The 22,257-nt window shown below is 44.2% G+C and overlaps 2 protein-coding genes across 3 annotated transcripts in view; one reads left to right on the top strand and one right to left on the bottom strand.

The window, feature by feature from the left end:
- LOC122539266 (broad substrate specificity ATP-binding cassette transporter ABCG2-like) overlaps positions 1 to 12,954 on the top strand; it is an 80,337-nt gene extending 67,383 nt beyond the window's left edge. Inside the window, exons 9-13 of the mRNA XM_087979827.1 lie at positions 1,417 to 1,541; positions 3,430 to 3,584; positions 4,534 to 4,623; positions 8,411 to 8,511; positions 12,807 to 12,954. Of these exons, the coding sequence (XP_087835953.1) occupies positions 1,417 to 1,541; positions 3,430 to 3,584; positions 4,534 to 4,623; positions 8,411 to 8,511; positions 12,807 to 12,954 (619 nt within the window). The remainder of the gene's footprint in view (positions 1 to 1,416; positions 1,542 to 3,429; positions 3,585 to 4,533; positions 4,624 to 8,410; positions 8,512 to 12,806) is intronic.
- A 2,029-nt stretch (positions 12,955 to 14,983) lies between these two features.
- The window catches only part of pkd2 (polycystic kidney disease 2), a 32,104-nt gene continuing 24,830 nt past the window's right edge, over positions 14,984 to 22,257 (bottom strand). For both annotated transcript variants that reach the window (XM_043674498.2, XM_087979865.1), the window contains exons 11-15: positions 20,879 to 21,000; positions 20,673 to 20,790; positions 19,809 to 19,972; positions 17,721 to 17,868; positions 14,984 to 16,501 (exon numbers count right to left, since the gene is read on the bottom strand). In XM_043674498.2, coding sequence (XP_043530433.2) covers positions 16,274 to 16,501; positions 17,721 to 17,868; positions 19,809 to 19,972; positions 20,673 to 20,790; positions 20,879 to 21,000 — 780 coding nt within the window. In that variant the 3' untranslated portion in view covers positions 14,984 to 16,273. The remainder of the gene's footprint in view (positions 16,502 to 17,720; positions 17,869 to 19,808; positions 19,973 to 20,672; positions 20,791 to 20,878; positions 21,001 to 22,257) is intronic.

The following is a 22,257-nucleotide window of genomic DNA, read 5'->3' as shown; positions in this document are numbered from 1 at the left end:
CTTGTAAGGCCTTTCACTTGTTATTGGAAAAGGTCACCAGATGATTGCATTCGATTACTCTGGTCAGGCGCTTTCTGAAACAATTCAAACAGATTGTGAAGTTAAGCCTGTCCACCCCAGTGTAGAGACCCCAGTGTAGACACCCCAGTGTAGACACCCCAGTGTAGAGACCCCAGTGTAGAGACCCCAGTGTAGACACCCCAGTGTAGACACCCCAGTGTAGACACCCCAGTGTAGAGACCCCAGTGTAGACACCCCAGTGTAGATACCCCAGTGTAGACACCCCAGTGTAGAGACCCCAGTGTAGACACCCCAGTGTAGATACCCCAGTGTAGATACCCCAGTGTAGACACCCCAGTGTAGAGACCCCAGTGTAGACACCCCAGTGTAGATACCCCAGTGTAGACACCCCAGTGTAGAGACCCCAGTGTAGACACCCCAGTGTAGATACCCCAGTGTAGATACCCCAGTGTAGACACCCCAGTGTAGAGACCCCAGTGTAGTCACCCCAGTGTAGACACCCCAGTGTAGATACCCCAGTGTAGATACCCCAGTGTAGACACCCCAGTGTAGAGACGCCAGTGTAGATACCCCAGTGTAGATACCCCAGTGTAGACACCCCAGTGTAGAGACCCCAGTGTAGACACCCCAGTGTAGACACCCCAGTGTAGAGACCCCAGTGTAGACACCCCAGTGTAGACACCCCAGTGTAGACACCCCAGTGTAGAGACCCCAGTGTAGACACCCCAGTGTAGAGACCCCAGTGTAGACACCCCAGTGTCGACACCCCAGTGTAGAGACCCCAGTGTAGATACCCCAGTGTAGACACCCCAGTGTAGACACCCCAGTGTAGAGACCCCAGTGTAGACACCCCAGTGTAGAGACCCCAGTGTAGACACCCCAGTGTAGACACCCCAGTGTAGACACCCCAGTGTAGACACCCCAGTGTAGACACCCCAGTGTAGAGACCCCAGTGTAGACACCCCAGTGTAGAGACCCCAGTGTAGATACCCCAGTGTAGACACCCCAGTGTAGAGACCCCAGTGTAGACACCCCAGTGTAGAGACCCCAGTGTAGACACCCCAGTGTAGACACCCCAGTGTAGAGACCCCAGTGTAGACACCCCAGTGTAGACACCCCAGTGTAGATACCCCAGTGTAGACACCCCAGTGTAGACACCCCAGTGTAGACACCCCAGTGTAGACACCTTTTGGCAGTAATTTCAAAAGTTGTGCCTTCAGCAGAATCTTCCTGAAGAAGGGCTTATGCCCGAAATGTCGATTCTCCTGTTCCCTGGATGCTGCCTGACCTGCTGCGCTTTTCCAGCAACACATTTTCAGCCCTTCAGCAGAATCTCAAAGTTGTAATTGATGTCACTCAGTGATATTTGTTGATTTTTATTTTGTTTTCCTTTAGCCATGAATATATCAGTGGGTACTACTCATTGCCAGCATACTTCATCTCCAAGTTATTATTTGAAGTGATCCCTCTGCGGACAATGACGAGCATTATTTATAACAGCACAACTTACTTTCTCGCAGGTAAGTGGAAACCAAGCTGCTCCTTAAGTTTTCAAACTCTCACCATAAAACTATTCAGAATCACAGAACTGTTACAGCATGAAGGGGGCCATTTGTCCATCGTGCCTGTACTGGCTCATTAAATTACCCAGCGCCAACCTCCTGCCTTCTTCCCTGTATCTCCAGGCGTCATTTCTATCCAAATAACCACCCAATACCCTCTTGAAAGTCTCAGCTGAAGCTGCCTCCACCACATTTCCAGGCAGTGCACTCTGCCTCCTTCAATGATCTTTACACACTCCCTCGTTTTGAATTGTACCCTCTATTTTATGTAGTTTTACAATGTTCTTCCAATTAAAGTGTATCACCTCCCACTTTTCTGCACTGAAACTCATCTTCCACCTTTCAACCCAAACTCCAGCAACTTGTTAACGCATCAAAGGAAGGACATCAGATAAGATCAGACAAGTCTCATCACCTGAACAGTTGCATAGCCATTATGATACCGAAAGAGGCCATTCAGCCCATCAAGTTGATGTCAGCTCTTTGCAGGGCCCCAATCCCTCATCCAATCCCTGTAAACTCCAATTTATTCTCTACAGGATCCTACTCAAATTCTGCAGGAAGTTACTTATCATAAATATTATATAATAACTATTAGCACCACATCCACAGGCAGTGGTAGACAAGTCATCACCACTTGCTGCATGTAAAGATTCAGAATTCCTTCCCTCCCATCCCTTTCCTCCTGTCTTGCTGGAAGGGGAGATTAGGCATTTGTCAGCACACATTCTGTTCATTATAATGAGCAAGCAAAGATCCATATCCTTGAGACTCTGCAGTTGATTTCTAGGGATCTCTGACGTTATTACGAGACTCACTGGGTGGTAACCTGGAGAACTGACCCCCAAGGTTTCAGATTAGACACTAACAGATTGATAGCTGTGGAACCTAATGGATTGGCCCATTGTGGAACTCACCAAGTGGCGAACATATCCCAAGAAGAACTCCAGCTATGAGTAAAATTCCCATGTAGTAATTTCCTGGATAAGAGGATATGATAAGAGAGAGCATATAATTTCAGGTACCAAATGAATTCCTCGATGGTTCATTTAGAACCAACATCGTGAAGATTTTCTTTCTCCTTAAACCATTTGGTATTAAACAGTTTGAAACAAAATCGGAAATTGCTGGAGAAACTCAGCAGGTCTGGCAGCATCTGTGGAGAGAGAGAAACAGAGTGAATCTTTCAGGTCCAGTTTGACACTTCTTCAGTTGAACAGTTTGTTGTTGAGTTACATAAAAACAGACTGGAAGAAGAGCTGTACCAACCCGGATATTTTCACTGGAACATCAGAGACTGATAGACGTATACAACACTCCGAGAGGCATGGATACAGTGGATAATCAGAGTCTTTGTCCCAGGATGGAAGTGTCAATTACCAGGGGGCTTTGGTTTAAGGTGAGAGGGGGCAAGTTTAAAAGAGATGTGCAAGGTTAGTTTGTTTTTACACAGAGGGTAGTGGATGCCTGGAATGTGTGGCCCGGGGAGGGGGTAGAAGCAGATACATTAACAATGTTTAAGAAGCATTTAGACAGACACATGAAGAGGGAGAGAATGGGGATCCAGATGGGATTAGTCTGGAATGGCATTATGGTCAGCACAGACACAGTGGGCTGTAGGGCCTGTTCCTGTGCTGTCCTGCTGATGTTCTTGGAGTAAAGTTGCTATTGTCTTAGCAGACCATCGGGCTACTCCCTCATTAGAGAGAGGGAGACGACTGGGGGTGGTTTAACCTGAGGCTCACCGTGCCTCAGGCGAGGGGAGAGGGTGAGAAGGAGACTCCTTCATGGTAATCTCAGCCAGAGTGATTGTGAGCTCAGACTTTTGTTTTACTCTTTGTCCCAGGTCTGAAACGGACAGTTCCTGCGATTTTTATATCGATACTCACCTTGATCATGGTCTCATACACCTCTTCAGCTTTGGCCCTGGCAATTGCAGCTGGTGGGAATTCTGTAACTATTGCGATCATCATGCTATCGCTCACTTTCGTCATGATGACGGTAAGTCAAATCAACAAACAAATCAAACGCGTTTTCCAGGTTACTTAGTCAGGATGTAAAAGGGTGAAATGTGACCAATTTACCCCTGAAGCATGTCAATGTTGGAAGATCCTGGATGTGACAGTAGGAATGGGATTGCTAGGGAAAAGCCTAGACAGCTGACCTCTTCCTGAGTGTTGGCTTGGAGTAACTTTCCTTCCATTTTGCAAGAAGCTCCCATTTTTCACCCATCACCTGCCAAATTGTTGTCACATTCATTGCTTCTTCATCCCCCAATATCCCAAATACAGAATTCCCATCATTCTATGAAATCCTTCCTCTGGGGTTCCTGTTTATTACCTCTCCTGGGGTCCCAGAGGGCAGGGAGATCCAGAGAATGGGGTCTGCTTCCTTCACTCTGCCTCATCGTTCTTGCCATGACACTCTCAGAGAGAGGCCACTCGTTGGACACTCCATCACCATTTTGAATAATTGGTTACAGACTCCTCATGCTCTTTGTTGTCAATGTTACGTTGTCAAGGGGAGAATGTCTTTCTGTCTATGTTAAGTTGTCTTTCTCTGCCCTGGATCACTGGCCGTTCAACATACAAAAAGCACAACGGAGGGTGGTGCGGGGGTGGAGTGGGGCTTGGTGTAGGTGGGGAACCCCTGCTCAGCCTCTGGATGCTGGGGTCATAATCAGTCCCCTCAGGACTGGAGGGAAGTGACCAATCCTGCAGTTCCTGCCTGGAGCTTCGACAGTGGAACATTATCCACACAACTCTGTGACTCAGGGACGAGAAGAACCAACCGAGCCATTAGAGAGCGGAATATAGGAACAGGACGAGGCCATTCAGCCCTTTGAGCCTGGCCCTGATATCCTGTTTTGGGATTGAATGGTCTAGTTGTAGGAGTGATGTTGTCCGTGGTCTATCTGTGAAAAAGATTGACTCTGAATAATTACACTTAGATCTATTCTGGATTATTGGTGCATCTGCCAGGAATGGTGAAATGGCTGAGCTGGTTACAATACCTCAGCATCACTCGCTATGGAATCACTGTAAGTGGCTTGCAATTATAATCACTGCACACAATTTATATATATATATAGAAAGAGAGGGACAGAGAGAGAGAGAGAGAGAGAGAGTATCTTTAAACTGGAAAATCCTCCTTACAAACTTCACAGAAACACTGATCAAACACCATCAATCCCGGGGTCAGGCTGGGGGACCACGGTGTGATTGACCAAGTAGCTGGTTGAAGGAAAAGGGCTAGAGGGCTGTGTACAGAAGGAAAGTACAAGTGCACTGCTGAGGCAAACTCAGTTTAGAAAGAGTGCTCCAGCCAATGGGTAACGAGGTTTCTAAACAAATGGAGAACAGTTTGAGGAGATCAGGCCTTGAGTATTCGATGGAAATCCAGATGCTGTGGGTGAATTAAATCAGAGATGATAAAGGAGGGTTTGGTCCAGTCAGTTTTTTCACAAGGATACAGGCTCACTGGCAAACTCCCAGATTGGCTCATTATAATCCCTCCAACCCGGTTTACTGCATCAGGTACTCCCAGTGTGGCCTCCCCTATATCAGGGAGACTACACATAAACTTAGGGAACGGCTCTCTGAGCATCTCAGCTGGGCCCACAGGGACCGACTGACCTCCCAGTCACTGCCCGTTTTAATTCCCCTTCCCACTCCCTTTCTGACATGACCATCCTTGGCCTCCTCCATTGCCACAATGAACCAAACTGCAAACTGGAAGAACAACACCTCATCTTCACATGGGCATCCTACAGCCTGGAGGACACAACAATGATTTCTCCAATTTCAAGTAGCCTCCCTCCCCATCCCCTGACTCCTTCCCGACCTTTCCCTCTCCCACCCACTGCTCCTGCCACCAACCAGATCCATTCCTCCCGTGGGCCAACCTGGTCATTCCCTCTGCCTGTGTTCACCATCCCAACTTCACCACCATGCCCCCACCACCCGCTTTATCTGCAGCTCCCCCCATACCCACCCTCAGTCCTGAAGAAGGGCTACACCCGAAATGTTGACTCCTCCACCTCCTGATGCTGTATTCTTCCAATCTCCTGCTTGTCTATTTTATAATCCAACAGCAGGCTTTGTCAAGTTCTTAACATTCTTCTCTCAAAACCTAATTAATGAACAGTTGGGAGTGTTCTCCCTGGTGAAGAAATGGTCATGAGGAAATTTGATTGAGGTTTTCAAAATCACGAGGGTTCTGGGCAGAGTGGGCGGAGAGAGAGAAAACCAGGTCCCATTGGTAGGAGGATCAAGAATCCGAGGGCATTGATTGGTGGAGACTGACAAAAGGAGTGATGATGAGATTAGGATAAACGTTTTGCAGTCATTAAGTGGTTAGGGTCTGGAATGGACTGTCTGAGAGTGTGGGGGAGGCAGTGGTTAGGGTCTGGAATGGACTGTCTGAGAGCGTGGGGGAGGCTGTGGTTAGGGTCTGGGATGGACTGTCTGAGAGTGTGGGGGAGGCAGTGGTTAGGGTCTGGGATGGACTGTCTGAGAGTGTGGGGCAGGCAGTGGTTAGGGTCTGGAATGGACTGTCTGAGAGTGTGGGGGAGGCAGTGGTTAGGGTCTGGAATGGACTGTCTGAGAGTGTGAGGGAGGCAGTGGTTAGGGTCTGGAATGGACTGTCTGAGAGTGTGGGGCAGGCAGTGGTTAGGATCTGGAATGGACTGTCTGAGAGTGTGGGGGAGGCAGTGGTTAGGGTCTGGGATGGACTGTCTGAGAGTGTGGGGCAGGCAGTGGTTAGGATATGGAATGGACGGTCTGAGAGTGTGGGGGAGGCAGTGGTTAGGGTCTGGGATGGACTGTCTGAGAGTGTGGGGGAGGCAGTGGTTAGGGTCTGGGATGGACTGTCTGAGAGTGTGAGGGAGGCAGTGGTTAGGGTCTGGAATGGACTGTCTGAGAGTGTGGGGCAGGCAGTGGTTAGGGTCTGGAATGGACGGTCTGAGAGTGTGGGGGAGGGCCATGGTTAGGGTCTGGGATGGACTGTCTGAGAGTGTGGGGGAGGGCCATGGTTAGGGTCTGGAATGGACTGTCTGAGAGCGTGGGGGAGGCAGTGGTTAGGGTCTGGGATGGACCGTCTGAGAGCGTGGGGGAGGCAGTGGTTAGGGTCTGGGATGGACTGTCTGAGAGTGTGGGGAGGCAGTGGTTAGGGTCTGGAATGGACTGTCTGAGAGTGTGGGGGAGGCAGTGGTTAGGGTCTGGGATGGACTGTCTGAGAGTGTGGGGGAGGCAGTGGTTAGGGTCTAGAATGGACTGTCTGAGAGTGTGGGGGAGGCAGTGGTTAGGGTCTGGAATGGACTGTCTGAGAGTGTGGGGGAGGCAGTGGTTAGGGTCTGGGATGGACTGTCTGAGAGTGTGGGGGAGGCAGTGGTTAGGGTCTGGGATGGACTGTCTGAGAGTGTGGGGGAGGCAGTGGTTAGGGTCTGGAATGGACTGTCTGAGAGTGTGGGGGAGGCAGTGGTTAGGGTCTGGGATGGACTGTCTGAGAGTGTGGGGGAGGCAGTGGTTAGGGTCTGGGATGGACTGTCTGAGAGTGTGGGGGAGGCAGTGGTTAGGGTCTGGGATGGACTGTCTGAGAATGTGGGGGAGGCAGTGGTTAGGGTCTGGGATGGACTGTCTGAGAGTGTGGGGCAGGCAGTGGTTAGGGTCTGGAATGGACTGTCTGAGAGTGTGGGGGAGGCAGTGGTTAGGGTCTGGGATGGACTGTCTGAGAGTGTGGGGGAGGGCCATGGTTAGGGTCTGGAATGGACGGTCTGAGAGTGTGGGGGAGGCAGTGGTTAGGGTCTGGGATGGACCATCTGAGAGTGTGGGGGAGGCGGTGTATATCTATAAATACATGTGCATTCCCTGCCCTCTGAGTTTACACAGTAGGATACTCTCTGTAATTTAGCTCACTCTCTGATTGGTACTATTCAACTTGATTGTCTGTGTGCCCAGCACTGAACTGTTATCGAATTACTTTCTTCATTGATATCATTGTCCAGGCACTAACAATTATTGTTGACAGAACAGTAAAAACAACAGAATTGATATATAACCACCTGTGAGAGAACCCTTTGTCATCTATTCATCTTCTCTGTAATATGTTCGTGGCTACAAAATGTTCATCATTGTTATGAAGCTAATTAATGGGACTATTTTCTGGAAGTAAGTGTGATGACGTTAAAATCGCAATGACATAGACAAGCAGACTGTGTGCCGAGGGACAAGGCACCGCAGAGCTCCTTTATTCAGCTGGGAAGGGGAGGGCACTGCCTAATTACCCCTTGAGAGGGTGGAGGTGACCCACAATGCCCTTAGGGAGGGAATTCCAGGATTCTGACCCAGTGACACTGAAGGAACAGTGATATATTTCCAGGTCAGGGTGGTGAATGGCTTGGAGGGGAACTCACAGGGATGGTGTTCCCATGTATCTGCTACCCTTGTCCTTCTAGATTTCAGAGGACAGTTAAGGGTCAACCACATTGCTGTGGGTCTGGAGTCCCATGTAGGCCAGACCAGGTAAGGCTGGCAGATTTCTTTCCCTAAAGGACATTAATGAACCAGATGGGCTCTCGCAACAATCTGATGTTACCTGGTTACTATCAGTGAGACTAGCTTTTTAAATTCCGAATATATCTAATTAATGAAACTAAAATTCTCAAAGTCACGGTAGATTATGGACTCACAGCTCCAGGTTACTTGCCCAATAACGAAAGCACAGTGTTACTAATCCCAGCACTTACCTGGCCTTCCTCAAAGAATACTGTGCTGTATTGCAAATGCGCTGGCTCCCCAGTGTAACTCCTGGCCTGTTCAATCTCACAGGCTCTCATGGTGAATGAATTTGTGGACTTGACCTTTTCATATAATGTGTCGGATATGGGGAAAGGCTGTCATTGTCCAAATCCAACCCCGGTTGAGATCTCGTAAGTAATTTTTTAAATGTATTCAGTCGTGGGATATGGGTGTCACTGACTGGGCCAGCATTTACTGCCCGTGCCTAGTTGCCCCTTGAGAAGGTGGGGGTGAGCTGCCTTCTTAAACCGCTGCTGTCCATGTGCTGTAGGTAGACCCACAATGCCCTTAGGGAGAGAATTCCAGGATTCTGTCCCAGTGACACTGAAGGAACAGCGATATATTTCCAAGTCAGGATGGTGAGTGGCTCAGAGTGGAACTTGCAGGGGGTGGTGTTCCCATGTATCTGCTGCCCTTGTCCTTCTAGATGGAAGTGGTCATGGGTTTGGAAGGTGCACAAGAAATGGAATTCTTGCAAAGAGCCAGGATTTCTTGGTCTGATACCAGAACCAGCTGCTAACATCAGCGTGATGGGATATAGAACATAGAACATTACAGCGCAGTACAGGCCCTTCGGCCCCTCGATGTTGCATCGGCCTGTGGAACCAATCTAAAGCCCATCTAACCTTCACTATTCCATTCTCGTCCATGTGCCTATCCAATGACATTTAAATGCCTTTCATAAAGTCAACGAAGCTACTACTGTTGCAGGCAATGCATTCTATGCTCCTACTACTTTCTGAATAAAGAACCTATCTCTGACATCTGTCCTATATCTATCACCCCTCAATTTAAAGTTATGTCCCCTTGTGCTAGCCATTGCCATCCGAGGAAAACGGCTCTCACCATCCACCCTATCTAACCCTCTGATTATCTTATATGTCTCAATTAAGTCACCTCTCAACCTTCTCTCTAATGAAAACAGCCTTTCCTCATAAGACCTTCCCTCCATACCAGGCAACATCTTAGTAAATGTCCTTTGCACCGTTTCCAATGCTTCCACATCCTTCTTATAAAGCGGTGACCAGAACTGTACGCAATACTCTTAAGTGTGGCCGCACCAGAGTTTTGTACAGCTGTAGCATAACCTCATGATTCCAAAACTCGATCCCTCTATTAATAAAAGCTAACACACCGTATGCCTTCTTAACAACCCTGTCAACCTGGGTGGCAACTTTCAAGGATCTATGTACCTGGACACTGAGATCTCTCTGCTCATCTACACCACCAAGAATCTTACCATTAGCCTAGTACTCTGCATTCCTGTTACTCCTTCCAAAGTGAATCACCTCATACTTTTCCACATTAAACTCCATTTGCCACCTCCCAGCCCGTCTCTGCAGTTTATCTATGTCCCTCTGTAACTCACAACATCCTTCGGCACTATCCACAACTCTGCTGACCTTAGTGTCATCTGCAAATTTACTAACCCATCCTTCTATGCCCTCATCCAGGTCATTTATGTAAATGACAAACAGCAGTGGACCCAAAACAGATCCTTGCAGTACCGCACTAGTAACTGAATTCCAGGATGAATATTTCCCATCAACCACCACCCTCTGTCTTCTTTCAGATGGCCAATCTCTGATCCAAGCCACTAAATCACCCTCAATCCCATGCCTCCGTATTTTGTACAATAGCCTACCGTGGGGAATCTTATCAAACGCCTTACTGAAATCCATATACACCACATCAACCACTTTACCCTCATCCACCTGTTTGGTCACCTTCTCAAAGAACTCAATAAGGTTTGTGAGGCACGACCTACCCTTCACAAAACTGTGTTGACTATCCCTAATCACCTTATTCCTCTTAGATGATTATAAATCTATCTCTTAAAACCCTTTCCAACACTTTAACCACAACTGAAGTAAGGCTCATTGGTCTATAATTACCAGGGTTGTCTCTGCTCCCCTTCTTGAACAAGGGGACATTTGCTATCCTCCAGTCTTCTGGCACTATTCCTGTTGACAATGACGACATGAAGATCAAAGCCAAAGGCTCGGCAATCTCCTCCCTGGCTTCCCAGAGAATCCGAGGGTAAATCCCATCTTGTCCAGGGGACTTACCTATTTTTACATTTTCCAGAATTGCTAACACCTCCTCCTTGTGAACCTCAGTCCCATCCAGTCTAGTAGCCTGTATCTCAGTATTCTCCTCGACCACATTGTCTTTTTCTAGTGAATTCTGGTGAAAAGTATTCATTTAGCATTTCCCCATCTCCTCTGACTCCACACACAACCTCCCACTGCTATGCTTGATTGGCCATAATCTTACACTAGTCATTCTTTTATTCCTGACATACCTACAGAAAGCCTTAGGGTTTTCCTTGATCCTATCCACTGATGACTTCTCATATCCCCTCTTGGCTCTTCTTAGTTCTCTCTTGAGGTTTTCCCTGGCTAACTTGTAACTCTCAAGCGCCCTAACTGAGCCTCCACATCTCATCCTAACATAAGCCGCCTTCTTCCCCTTGACAGGAGATTCAACTTCCTTTGTAAACCACTGCTCCCATGCTCAACAACTTCCTTTCTGCCTGACAGGGACATACTGATCAAGGACCCGCAGTAGCTGTTCCTTAAATAAGCTCTACATTTCAATTATGCCCATGCCCTGTAGTTTCCTTCCCCATCCTATGCATCCTAAATCTTGCCTAATCACATCATAATTGCCTTTCCCCCAGCTAGAACTCTTGCCCTGCGGTATATATCTATCCCCTTCCATCACTAACTGAGTTGTGGTCACTATCACCAAAGTGCTCACCTACCTCTAAATCTAACACCTGGCCGGGTTCATTACCCAGTACCAAATCCAATGTGGTCTTGCCCCTTGTTGGCCTGTCTACATACTGTGTCAGGAAACCCTTCTGCACACATTGGACAAAAACTACTTGAACTGTAGTATTCCCAGTCAATATTTGGAAAGTTAAAGTCCCCCATAACAACTACCCTGTCATTCTCGCTCCTATCAAGCATCATCTTTGCTATCCGATCCTCTACATCTTTGGAACTATTCGGATGCCTATAGAAAACTCCCAACAGGGTGACCTCTCCTTTCCTGTTTCTAACCTCAGCTCAAGCTACCTCAGTAGATGAGTCCTCAAACATCCTTTCTGCAACTGTAATACTGTCTTTAACTAACAATGCCACACCTCCCCCTCTTTTACTGTTTTCTCTGTTCTTACTGAAATATCTAAACCCCTGAACCTACAACTATTCCTGTCCCTGCTCTACCCATGTCTCTGAAATGGCCACAACATCGAAGTCTCAGGTACCAACCCATGCTGCAAGTTCACCCACCTTATTCCGGATGCTCCTGGCATTGAAAAAGACACACTTCAAACCAACTTCTTGTCTACCGGTGCCTTCTTGCGATCTTGAAATCTTAGTTCTGACTTCACTACTGTCAACTTCCTGTATACTCAAACTACAATTTCAGCTCCCATCTCCCTGCTGAATTAATTTAAACTGACCTGAAGAGCATTAGCAAATTTCTCCCCAGGAGATTGGTACCCCTCTGGTTTAGGTGAAGACCATCCTGTTTGTAGAGGTCCCAACTTCCCCAAAAAGAGCCCCAATTATCCAGGAATCCAAAACCCTCCCTCCTGCATCATCCCTATAGCCACATGTTCAACTCCTCTCTCCCCCTATTCCTTGCCTGACTAGCACGTGGCACGGGCAACAAACCAGAGACAACAACTCTGTTCGTCCTAGCTCTAAGCTTCCACCCTAGCTCCCTGAATTTCTGCCTTCTTTTTACCTACCTATGTTGCTGGTGCCTCTATGGACCACCAGTTGGAGCTGCTCCCCCTCCCCCTCAAGGATCCCGAAAACACGATCAGAGACATCACGAGCCCTGGCATCTGGGAGGCAACACACCAACCGTGCTGGACTACCTGGTCATTGGGAACATCCTTCCTGCATCTACCCAAGTCTACACCCGATAAAATTTTATAAATTTCTACAAGATCTCCCCCAACTTCCTTTATTCTTCTGAACTCTGGCAATATAATCCTCACTGATCTAACCTCTCCTCAAACGTCTGTAATTTCATCTGAGGAACCAGTCTGGTAAACCTCTGCTGCACTCCCTCCATCACCAGAACATTCTGCTCAGATAAGGAGACCCAAACTGCACACAATACTTAGAGAGCAGTGAGAACGTGGAACTTGGCCCCATGTGGAATGGGGGAGGTGAATAATGTAGATACAATGACAGGGAAACTGGGTAAACGTGATGGTTTAGGAATAACATATGGAGAGAGAGAGAGAGAGAGAGCACGAGAGAGCGAGAGGGGGAGGAGTGGAATACACACAGCACCATAGGCCTACTGGGCTGAAGCATCAGTTTCTCTGCAGTAAATACTGTTATATGTTATTTTAAAAATCCCTTTGTTAAAATCCTGATTTGATCCTTTTACATTACAGGTGCACAGGAACTCAGCACCTTCAGGACATGGGGATTGGCACAGCCTCATGGGATCTGTGGCAGAACCATGTGGGATTGAGTGTACTAATTACCACCTTCCTATGCATTGCATACTTGAAACTCTTGTACATGAAGAAATTCTCATGAGCTGTAAGTCGAGGATTGCCCTTTGGTCTGGATATTAAGAATGGAATAAATAATTTGTGGATGAACTTCAATCACTTTGCCTTCCTGCAGCCACAGAGCACGGACTTTACCAACTCCTCAGACTGAAAATCATGTTCATATTTATTCAAGCTACTGAAATCCCTGGGAAGTGGCACAAACTGAAATTTGCTTCACCTTTTGAAATTATTTACTTGTATCTTAATAAATATGTTTATTTTGTCCACGTTTTGCTCCAGTTTTGGGAATGGCTATCTTTGTAAACAAAGGAGTTAACTCCCCTAATATAGATCTCAACATCCTGTACACAACATGTAAAAAATACTCAACATGGATTAACTGTGAACATACTGGTACATTCACACACTGTCATGTATCACAGGTATGCTCAAGCTGTATAAATTACTGGTAATTCAAAAATGGATAGCAACATAGAGGGAGAATAGATTCTATTCAGTAACATTCCCACCCCATATATAATTCACCAGAGAAGGAATTGTAATATAGTAATAAAAACAGAAAATGTTGGAGACATTCAGCGTGTCAGCAGTATCTTTAGAGACAGAAATAAAAGCTAATATTTCAGTTCAATTCATTAAAAAAATGCAGATGTAAAGGGGATCAGGAAATTCTGATGAATTCAGATTAGCTTGATCCCAAAAATCCCATGCACAGATAAGACACTAATTGTCAGCTTCAACAGAGAGACAATTAGAACCGTATAGTCTGTTTTTTGGGGGTGGGACATTCCTGGTTTCCATTCTCAGAGTGGCACTGGAAGCACTTCTTTACTGAGGAATGAACTTTACCATTCAATGTGAGCTATTCGGGGGCAGGGGGGAGGAATGGAAGGAGGCGCTTCTTCACAAAATGGGGAGTGGGAATCTGGAACTCACTGTTCTGCTCCCTTCCCAGATAAACAAGGGCTACATTTATAATTTTTCTCCTCTTGAAACCGACAATTGGTGTCTTCTCTCAGGAAGAGCATCAGAAATAGGATCAGATGTAGGTCATTCAGCTCCTCAGGCCTGGCCCACTATTGAGATCAAGGTCAATCAGTCCATGGCCTCAATTCTTCTTTCATTCCAGCTCAGTATCGCCATTAATTTCCTGATATTTCAAAATCCACCATCTCTTTAAATGGTCAAGAATTTCACACAACCACCATTCTCTGGGAGAGGAAATTCCTCCACAGTTCGTTACTATGTCCCATACGTCAAGATTTTCCTCACTCTTGGAAAGATCTTCTCAACATTTACCTTGTCAAACCCGCTCAGAATTTTGTTTCAATAAGATTCATGTTGCATTCTGCTAAACTCTAATTAATGAAGTCTTAACTTGTTTAGCTGTCCTTGATAAGTCAAACCCTCCCTCCCAAGAACCTGCCAAATGAATCTCTTTTGAATTGCCTCCAACAGCAGTAAAATAAAAACTAGGAATAAGGTACTGTACGGGCAGTCTCATCAACACCCTGTACAATTGCAACAAAAACTTCTGTGTCTTACAATTGAACCCTCCACAACCACCTGATGAAGGAGCAGCCCTCCAAAAGCTCGTGCTTCCAATTAAACCTGTTGGACTATAACCTGGTGTGTGATTTTAAACAAGACTTCCCTATTTTTAAATTTCAATCCCATGGTAATAAAGGCTAAAATTACATTTAACTTCATTACTTGCTGCACCTAATGCTAACTTTTGTGTTACATGTACAAGAACATCTTACTTACGTTTCTTTGAAATACTAGGCTGCCATGTAGTCATTTCTACCACAATGCATTACCATACCCTTGCTTACGTTAAGTTCCATCTACCAAGACTCGTGCCTTGTTTCTTCATGAGGGGCTCTCGTGGTGCACCAGTAGTGTCCTTGCCTCTGGGTGTGGAGATCCAGATTCAATTCCCACATGTTCCATAAGTGTGTAATAATACATCTGAACAGGTTTAGAAAATATATTTATTCCTCATGCCCTGTCCGACATTGGCTACACAAAAAATACAGGTAGACAATTAATTGTGCAGATTTTTTTCTTTATTGAATAAAGTGCTTGAATACAACAGGCCCCTAACCTAAAAAATCCACTATTAATTTTAGATCACAAGTCTTCCATTTTAAGTTGTAGCTCTACCACATGGTTCTAAAAACCTAAAAGTGAGTTGTTACATGATACATGCTTATATAATTAAATTAAAGCTCATATTTGGGATTATAAAATGCAGGGAATACAAAAACCCAAACTCTACAAAACTAGACACTTTATGCATTGGTACGCACAGCGTCAAGACACAACATGGATACCCCATGAAATTACGCACTCCAAAATGAAGTTTGTTAAAGGTTCCTACACATCACATATTAACAGGCTTTATTTGGTTCATAAAAGTTGTGTGATGCATTAATAGGTACAAGTAAATTCTTATTCAACATCACTTGCATAATGTTAAATCTAGGCTATTAGGAAAAAGTATACAATAGGTAGGAAGACATTTTTACAAGTGGTCTTTACATTTGGCAATAGGCACATTCCTTCTCAATTTGAAAATGTAACTGTTTAAATACAAATACTTTCTTAAAAAAAGGTTTAGATTTGCTCTGGTCTCTTATTTGGAAATGGAATTGTTTTTAATCTAATACAACAAATATCTGTGTTGGATCTATAAGCAAACAAAGTTCCCAAATAACTTTATAAAACAAACATATGTAACATGTTTACTTTGACTGTTTCCATGTAATTCCTGTCCTGTCAGAGAGGCCCAGTGATAAAGAAACATATCACCCATGTGAGATTGATAAAAGTACTAAAGGAAAACCCCTTCAAGACCTTTAGGCTGTAATTGCTTGCAACCTCTGTTCAGTAACGAGGTTTTAAAAAAAAATTCCTCACAATCAATTTGTGTAAAAGCAGCAAGTCCGCATATGTCTGAAATGGATCTGGCCAAATAATTTTTTTGCCTTTGAAAATTCTTATTACATTTGCCAGACAAAAAAAAATTGTGTTGAGAAACTTTTATTAATACACTAATGCATTCAACAGTGAACCTCTCTTTGAACTCCTGGATGAAACGTGCACTCAATTCATTTGTTCTGAACGGTAAGAGTGTACAAAAATTCATGATTATATATTTTGTGAATTATCCCAAAAAGTGTTGTGTGCATTCATTCAAGCTCAGCTGATCAAGGCACGACTCGGTAAAAAAGTGATTTGAAATTAAAATGCAAAAATACTGATCTACTGTCAAACTGCCATGACAGTATAGGTTCAGGGATGTATGAGAGGGATTAACTGACCATGGCATTAACAGACTAAACATGGCTGGCCCCTAGCCCCCCAGCTTCCAGGCCATCAGTAGACTGAGATGAGGATGGGCGGGAACTGCGGGAGCGGGATCTCCCATTTATTCCCAGAGGTGTTCCGAGATGCTGACTCAGCTGCGACACGGTCTCATCAGACTCCCAGCGTTCCAACTCCTCCCTCACCAGACGCTCCATTTGCTCTCGGTGAATGTCATTGTCACGACCCAGTCGCTCATCCTACAAGACAATTCCTTAGCTTTATACGCGATTTTACAGGGCTGCCTTTCCCAGAATTCTAGTCCCTCCCACCACAAACAGCAAAGAATGTGCAACATTATCACCGTGGTTCCCTTTCTCACATTTGTTAGACGGGCTTAGAAATGAAAAGCGTAGTTTGTCATTTATTCACTGAATGCAAAGTAGTGTATGGAGAGTGGAGTTTAATGTAAAATAAAAACAGAAATTGCTGGAGAAACTCAGCAGGTTTGGCAACATTTGTGGAGAGAGAAACACAGTTAAACTTTCACACCTGAAATGACTCATTTGGAGACACAGATGCAGCGAAACCTGCTCAGCTTCTCCAAGGCTTTGTTTTTATTTCAGATCTCCAGTATTTTGCTTTTATTTGGATATATAAAGCCAGGTTCAATCAATTCAACTCCAGTATGTCAGCATAAACATTCAACTCCAGTATGACAAGGAGCACTTGCCTAAAAATGGGATTCAAATAGATGAGTGCCTGATGATCAGTGTAGAAATGATGGGCCAAAAGGCCTCATCCCTGCAGTAAAAACTCTTGACTCGAATTAAAAAAACAAAACCCACTATGGTCAAGATAATACAGACCAGCAGCACCAACTTAATTGTTAACACCAAATACTGTAAATCCGCTTATGCTCCTAAATATTAAATAGGTTCACCTCTGTAACACCATCGAGCAATCTGCCAAGCACATCTCGCCTTTTCAGCTTGGCTCTCTCCATGGCCTCTCCTACTTTTTAAGCGGAGCCATTCAACCCCCTCAAATCGGTTCTGCCACTCAATTAGATGATGGCTGAATTCAGCTCATGTCTGCACTGGTCACCAAATATCCATTGATTCTAGATGAACCTTTTCACCCAGAGGTTAACAGGCATTTGGAACCCATTGCCTAAAAGGGTGGTAGATGCTGATGCCCATAAAACATTTAACATATCTAGATGAACACTTGAAATGCCACAGCACACAAGGACAAGGAGCACTTGCCTAAAAATGGGATTCAAATAGATGAGTGCCTGATGATCAGGTGTAGAAATGATGGGCCAAAAGGCCTCATCCCTGCAGTAAAAACTCTTGACTCGAATTAAAAAAACAAAACCCACTATGGTCAAGATAATACAGACCAGCAGCACCAACTTAATTGTTAACACCAAATACTGTAAATCCGCTTATGCTCCTAAATATTAAATAGGTTCACCTCTGTAACACCATCGAGCAATCTGCCAAGCACATCTCGCCTTTTCAGCTTGGCTCTCTCCATGGCCTCCAGCTTCACAATCACTGCGTCGATTTTTGACACTATGCTTCCAATGGAATGCTCCATTCGATCCACACGCCTCACCAGCCTGAACATCAAGGAATCGGGTCATTTACTTTACAAACTGTTCCCAGGACTTATCATTGCAAAATAAGCCTACTCATCTGGGAAGATGTTTTATTAACATGGATAGCCTCTACTTTGTTCAATAAAGGTTTTACAGCACAGAAACAGGCTATTCAGCCAAACCAGCCCATACTATGTTTCATACTAGTTTCCTCTCATCTCACTCTCTCTGTTCTTTCAACACCTTCCCAGTCCTTTCTCCCTCATGTGCTTTCTCTTTAGACAATTTAATAATCCCAGATTGCTATTTGGTGAATCCTAATATCTATTCTTACATTAATTTAAAATCCATGTCGGAATATTTGAAACCAACATCCTTTAAAAGTTAGCAAAGTTCCTTTCTTTTCATCTTCTGTTTCACTATTACTAAAGCAAAGGATCCCATTCCCCTTATCAGCCACCCCCCCGCCGATGTACTGCTGACTTCAAACATTTGGTTATCTGCATATCCAGGTCTCTTGATTTCTATATTGCCTTTAAAATCTAGCTATTTCCTAATCCATCTGTTCAGCCACATTATGACACATCTTTCATGCAGATGGACCTAAAACTTGGGCCTCCTGGCTCAGAGATACTACCACTGCACTACTGGAACCTTCTTCCTTTAAATTAGACCATTTAATTAGCTTTCTTATTGTTCACACAAGTGATAACATCACTTGAATTGATAGATTAATTTCAAACTGCATTAATCTGTCCAACGCCACTCGGTTTTGTGGTAATGGCTGGTTAAATCACAAAAACTGAAGTTTATTAAAGGTTAAGCAGCAGCACATGGAGGCTATTACCTGTTGGACCACGTAGCATCAGGTTGATTAGAAAATATAAACTATAAAAGGTTGTGGTTAGTATCCGTACCTCTGAGCCGGGAGACCCGGGTTCAAGTCATACCTGCTCCAGAGAAGAGCATTAACATCTCTTAACAGGTCGATGAGCAAGTATTATATATAGGAAGCAGCTAGTGTCTCTACCTCTGAGTCAAGAGGCCTGATTTCAACTCCCACCTACTCCAGAGAGGTGTCATAACGTCTCTGAACAGGTTAATTTGAGAATATTGATATTTAGGTAGTGGGAGTGTTGTGGCACAGAGAGAGTGTTCCTACCTCTGAACCAAGAAGCCCAGGTTCAAGTTACATCTGCTTTAGGGATGTCTAATACTATCTCTGAACAGGTTGATCAGAAAATAACGATGTACAGGTATTCGAGGCTCTTGTGGTGCAGTGGTAATATTTCTATCTCGGAGGCCAGGGATCAAATCCTACCTGTTCAATAAAGGTTTGTAAGAGCATCTCTGAATAGGTTGACTAGGAAATTATTGCCATATTTCTATATAGGTAGCACCTGTAAAATTCAGGTTAAAAAGGAGCTATAAGATTGAGTAGTCAATAAACTCTATTCAAAAACAGAGTTGTCTTGGTTTCTTGTTTCATATGCCATTCCAAAATCTGTTACTCTGTGCCTTAGCTTACTACTTTTGTATTTGTGAACATGAATTGTGGGTACTGCTCGCAAAGCTACCATTTGCATCCCATCCCTAACTGATTAGCTCTCTCAGTCATTTTAAAAGGCAGTGAAAAATTCACAGTCACACGTAAGGCAGACTAAGATTTCCTTTGCTAAAGGACATTAGTGAACCAGATTTTTAATGTAACCAATTAACAATGGTTATATAGGCACCCTTAGAGGGTTTCCTTAAAAATTCAGACTGTACTGAATTCAAATCTCTCCACCTGCCATGGTGGGTTTCAAGCCCATGTCCCCAAAGCAATAGGTGTGGGCTGTGCATGTCAGTCCAATGATATTATTACTGCACCACCAGCTCCAAGTCTATAGAAAATCAGTACACTTGTAAATTATGCTTTAGATTGGGTTGATAAATGAAATTTAAATTGAAATGCTTACACTTGAAACTCTTCATATGATACCCCACTGGAGCTGCTGCCTCTCCTCCTTGAGCTATGCCCACTGTCGTCTTCATCTTCTTCCTCAGAATCATCCATACTCCGTGGGAAGCTCCGGCCACTCGCTGATCGAGGCAGTGAGCTCCTATCCAAGTCCAAATCATCCTTTAAAACAAAGGGGAGTATTTGGTGGCTAAATTTATATTCCTACCCTGATTGAATTGGAATCTGAACGAACACACACACACACTACTTTCTTGAATTTGACACTAGTTTGTAAATTAATACAGTGCAATACTCTTCTTACACGCATAAACAAGGCACCTTTTCTTGTTTGTACAGATTTAAGAACATCACATGGCTTCATGATTTACCATGACTGCCTAGAAGATTTCATCTCCTTGATGTTGGTTAAGAAAAAAATAAAATGAGTCACTGGAATCGGTGCTCAGACCATTAATAATACTTTGCTGAGGCGGTTACCTTGATTGTTGGATGGCTGGACTGCGGTGCAAAGTGACACTAACTGCATGGATCCAGTTCTGGTACCAAAGGTCCTACCTTCTCAGACTTTCCCCTTGCCTGAGACATGGTGACCCTCACGTGAAACCAGCACCAGTCGTCTCTCTCTGTCTCTCTATATAATCATCAGCCCTACGGTCCAGTAGGACTATACCCTCTTGACCCCCATTATCTTTCACTTCATTAATCCAGTATTTGAAATAGATTTAACTAATATCATACTAATTTACAAAAAAAAAGTTACATTTGCACATGATGGCACCACAGACTGATTTACAGATTATTTAACATATTAAGTACACTCCAACTTACACAAATGAAGCAAAGATGATGATTAACTCACCCTCTCCTTCTCCAAGTCGTCCCTCATCTGTTGACGTTCATGTTCTGTCAGCTCCTGATCACCATCCTGATCATATTTGGCAAAGATTGCTTCAATCTCTGCATCAGTATGACCCTTCCTACAGAGTGAAAATTGCATTTAAAAAAAAAACAACTGTATACCAACTGGGAAAAAGAAATCTTCCAAGATGACAATTTTCACAGTACCCCTTCAGATCCTGACGTAACTCATCAAAGTTTAGTTTTCCTCCAGCTTGACGCAGAGTCTCAGTAATGTCATCTACTGTAGTCTTCCTCAGCCGGAGTTTCACCATAGCCTTGCTGCATCCCTAGTTTAGAAAGAGAGAGTTGCAGCCAGGATGAACTTTCATAAGACAAGATAATAAGTTGGAAAGCAGTTGGATTGAGGATCAAGACATTATGAGCAGCCAAGACTTTGGTAACCAGACAAGTTGTGTTGTACTCAAAGGTTTCATGTAGTGAATATTTACTTTCTTTTGTATGCATAAGTGATATTTATTGCATGCATACCACTTAGCAGAAATCTTGACTGCACAGTTAAATATCCCTACCCGAAATGGAGGGCACTGAATCACTGAACGGAATCTCTTCGTGACTGCATGCTCATTCAAGTCAATCCTGGATTAAGAATATACTTTAGCCACGGTGGCAACAGGATTCTGCATTATATTGTGACTACCGAAACACTGCTAATTAAACAGATAGAATACAAAAGTGGGTACCTGTGGGAAAACTGTGGCTTATTCAGAATAAAAGGTTCATTAGACAAACCCTTTCTATTTATGGCTGAATTAATTGAACCACTGATTTTGTTGTTTTCAGACAGCATCTGTGGAGAGACATCAAGCTAACATCTTGAATCTAGATCAAAGTTGATGCGAAATGTAAATTAATTGTTGTGTTTAGGACAAAATCAAGGCAGGATTTTTCCATAATACATCAGTGCTCCAGGGCAGGATATGCATGGTATATAACACGTATGTAGTTCTCGGTGAATTAAGCTTTTGAATACCTTTGATTTCTGGTACTCAAAGTCACTAGCTTCATAAACAATTAGTGCCACATGTATCTTCATAAAACAGCATAATAATAACCACACAAGTAATGAGCCAAACCTTTGGCGATAAATCCAAGTAATCTTCAAATCAGGACTGCAACAATACGGAATAGTGTCAGTGTGCCATGAATTGAAGATTAAATCTGTAGAATACAACATGCCAGCTAGTGGAACAGTGCAGGGTGAGTTTTAAGCAGCCAAATCAAGAATGTGGTTTCAGAGCTGCTCCTGGCACAGATTGCACTGTGGTGCTAATGACGTTTCTTGTGAAATACTTAACTGAGTATAATTGTTTCTAATAGCAATTAAACATTTTGTCTGAAACATTTGGCACCAAATCAGACCAACAATCATTAGCTTCTAAATACAAAACATTACAGCAGTTATAAACTTCTCTGTTCACTCATGGAAATCACTGTCTGGGCACAGCATTTACTGCCGTCCCTAGTTGCCCTTTGAGTTGCCTTCCTGAACTGCTGCAGTCCATGTGCTGTAGGTAGACCCGCAA

Source organism: Chiloscyllium plagiosum, unplaced genomic scaffold (assembly GCF_037043375.1).
Source record: "Chiloscyllium plagiosum isolate Xiang-an unplaced genomic scaffold, Cpla_swu_hap1 HiC_scaffold_36, whole genome shotgun sequence".
Taxonomy (NCBI): Eukaryota; Metazoa; Chordata; class Chondrichthyes; order Orectolobiformes; family Hemiscylliidae; genus Chiloscyllium; species Chiloscyllium plagiosum.
The sequence above is the reverse complement of the archived record's forward strand: the minus strand, read 5'-3'. Positions and strand labels throughout refer to the sequence as shown.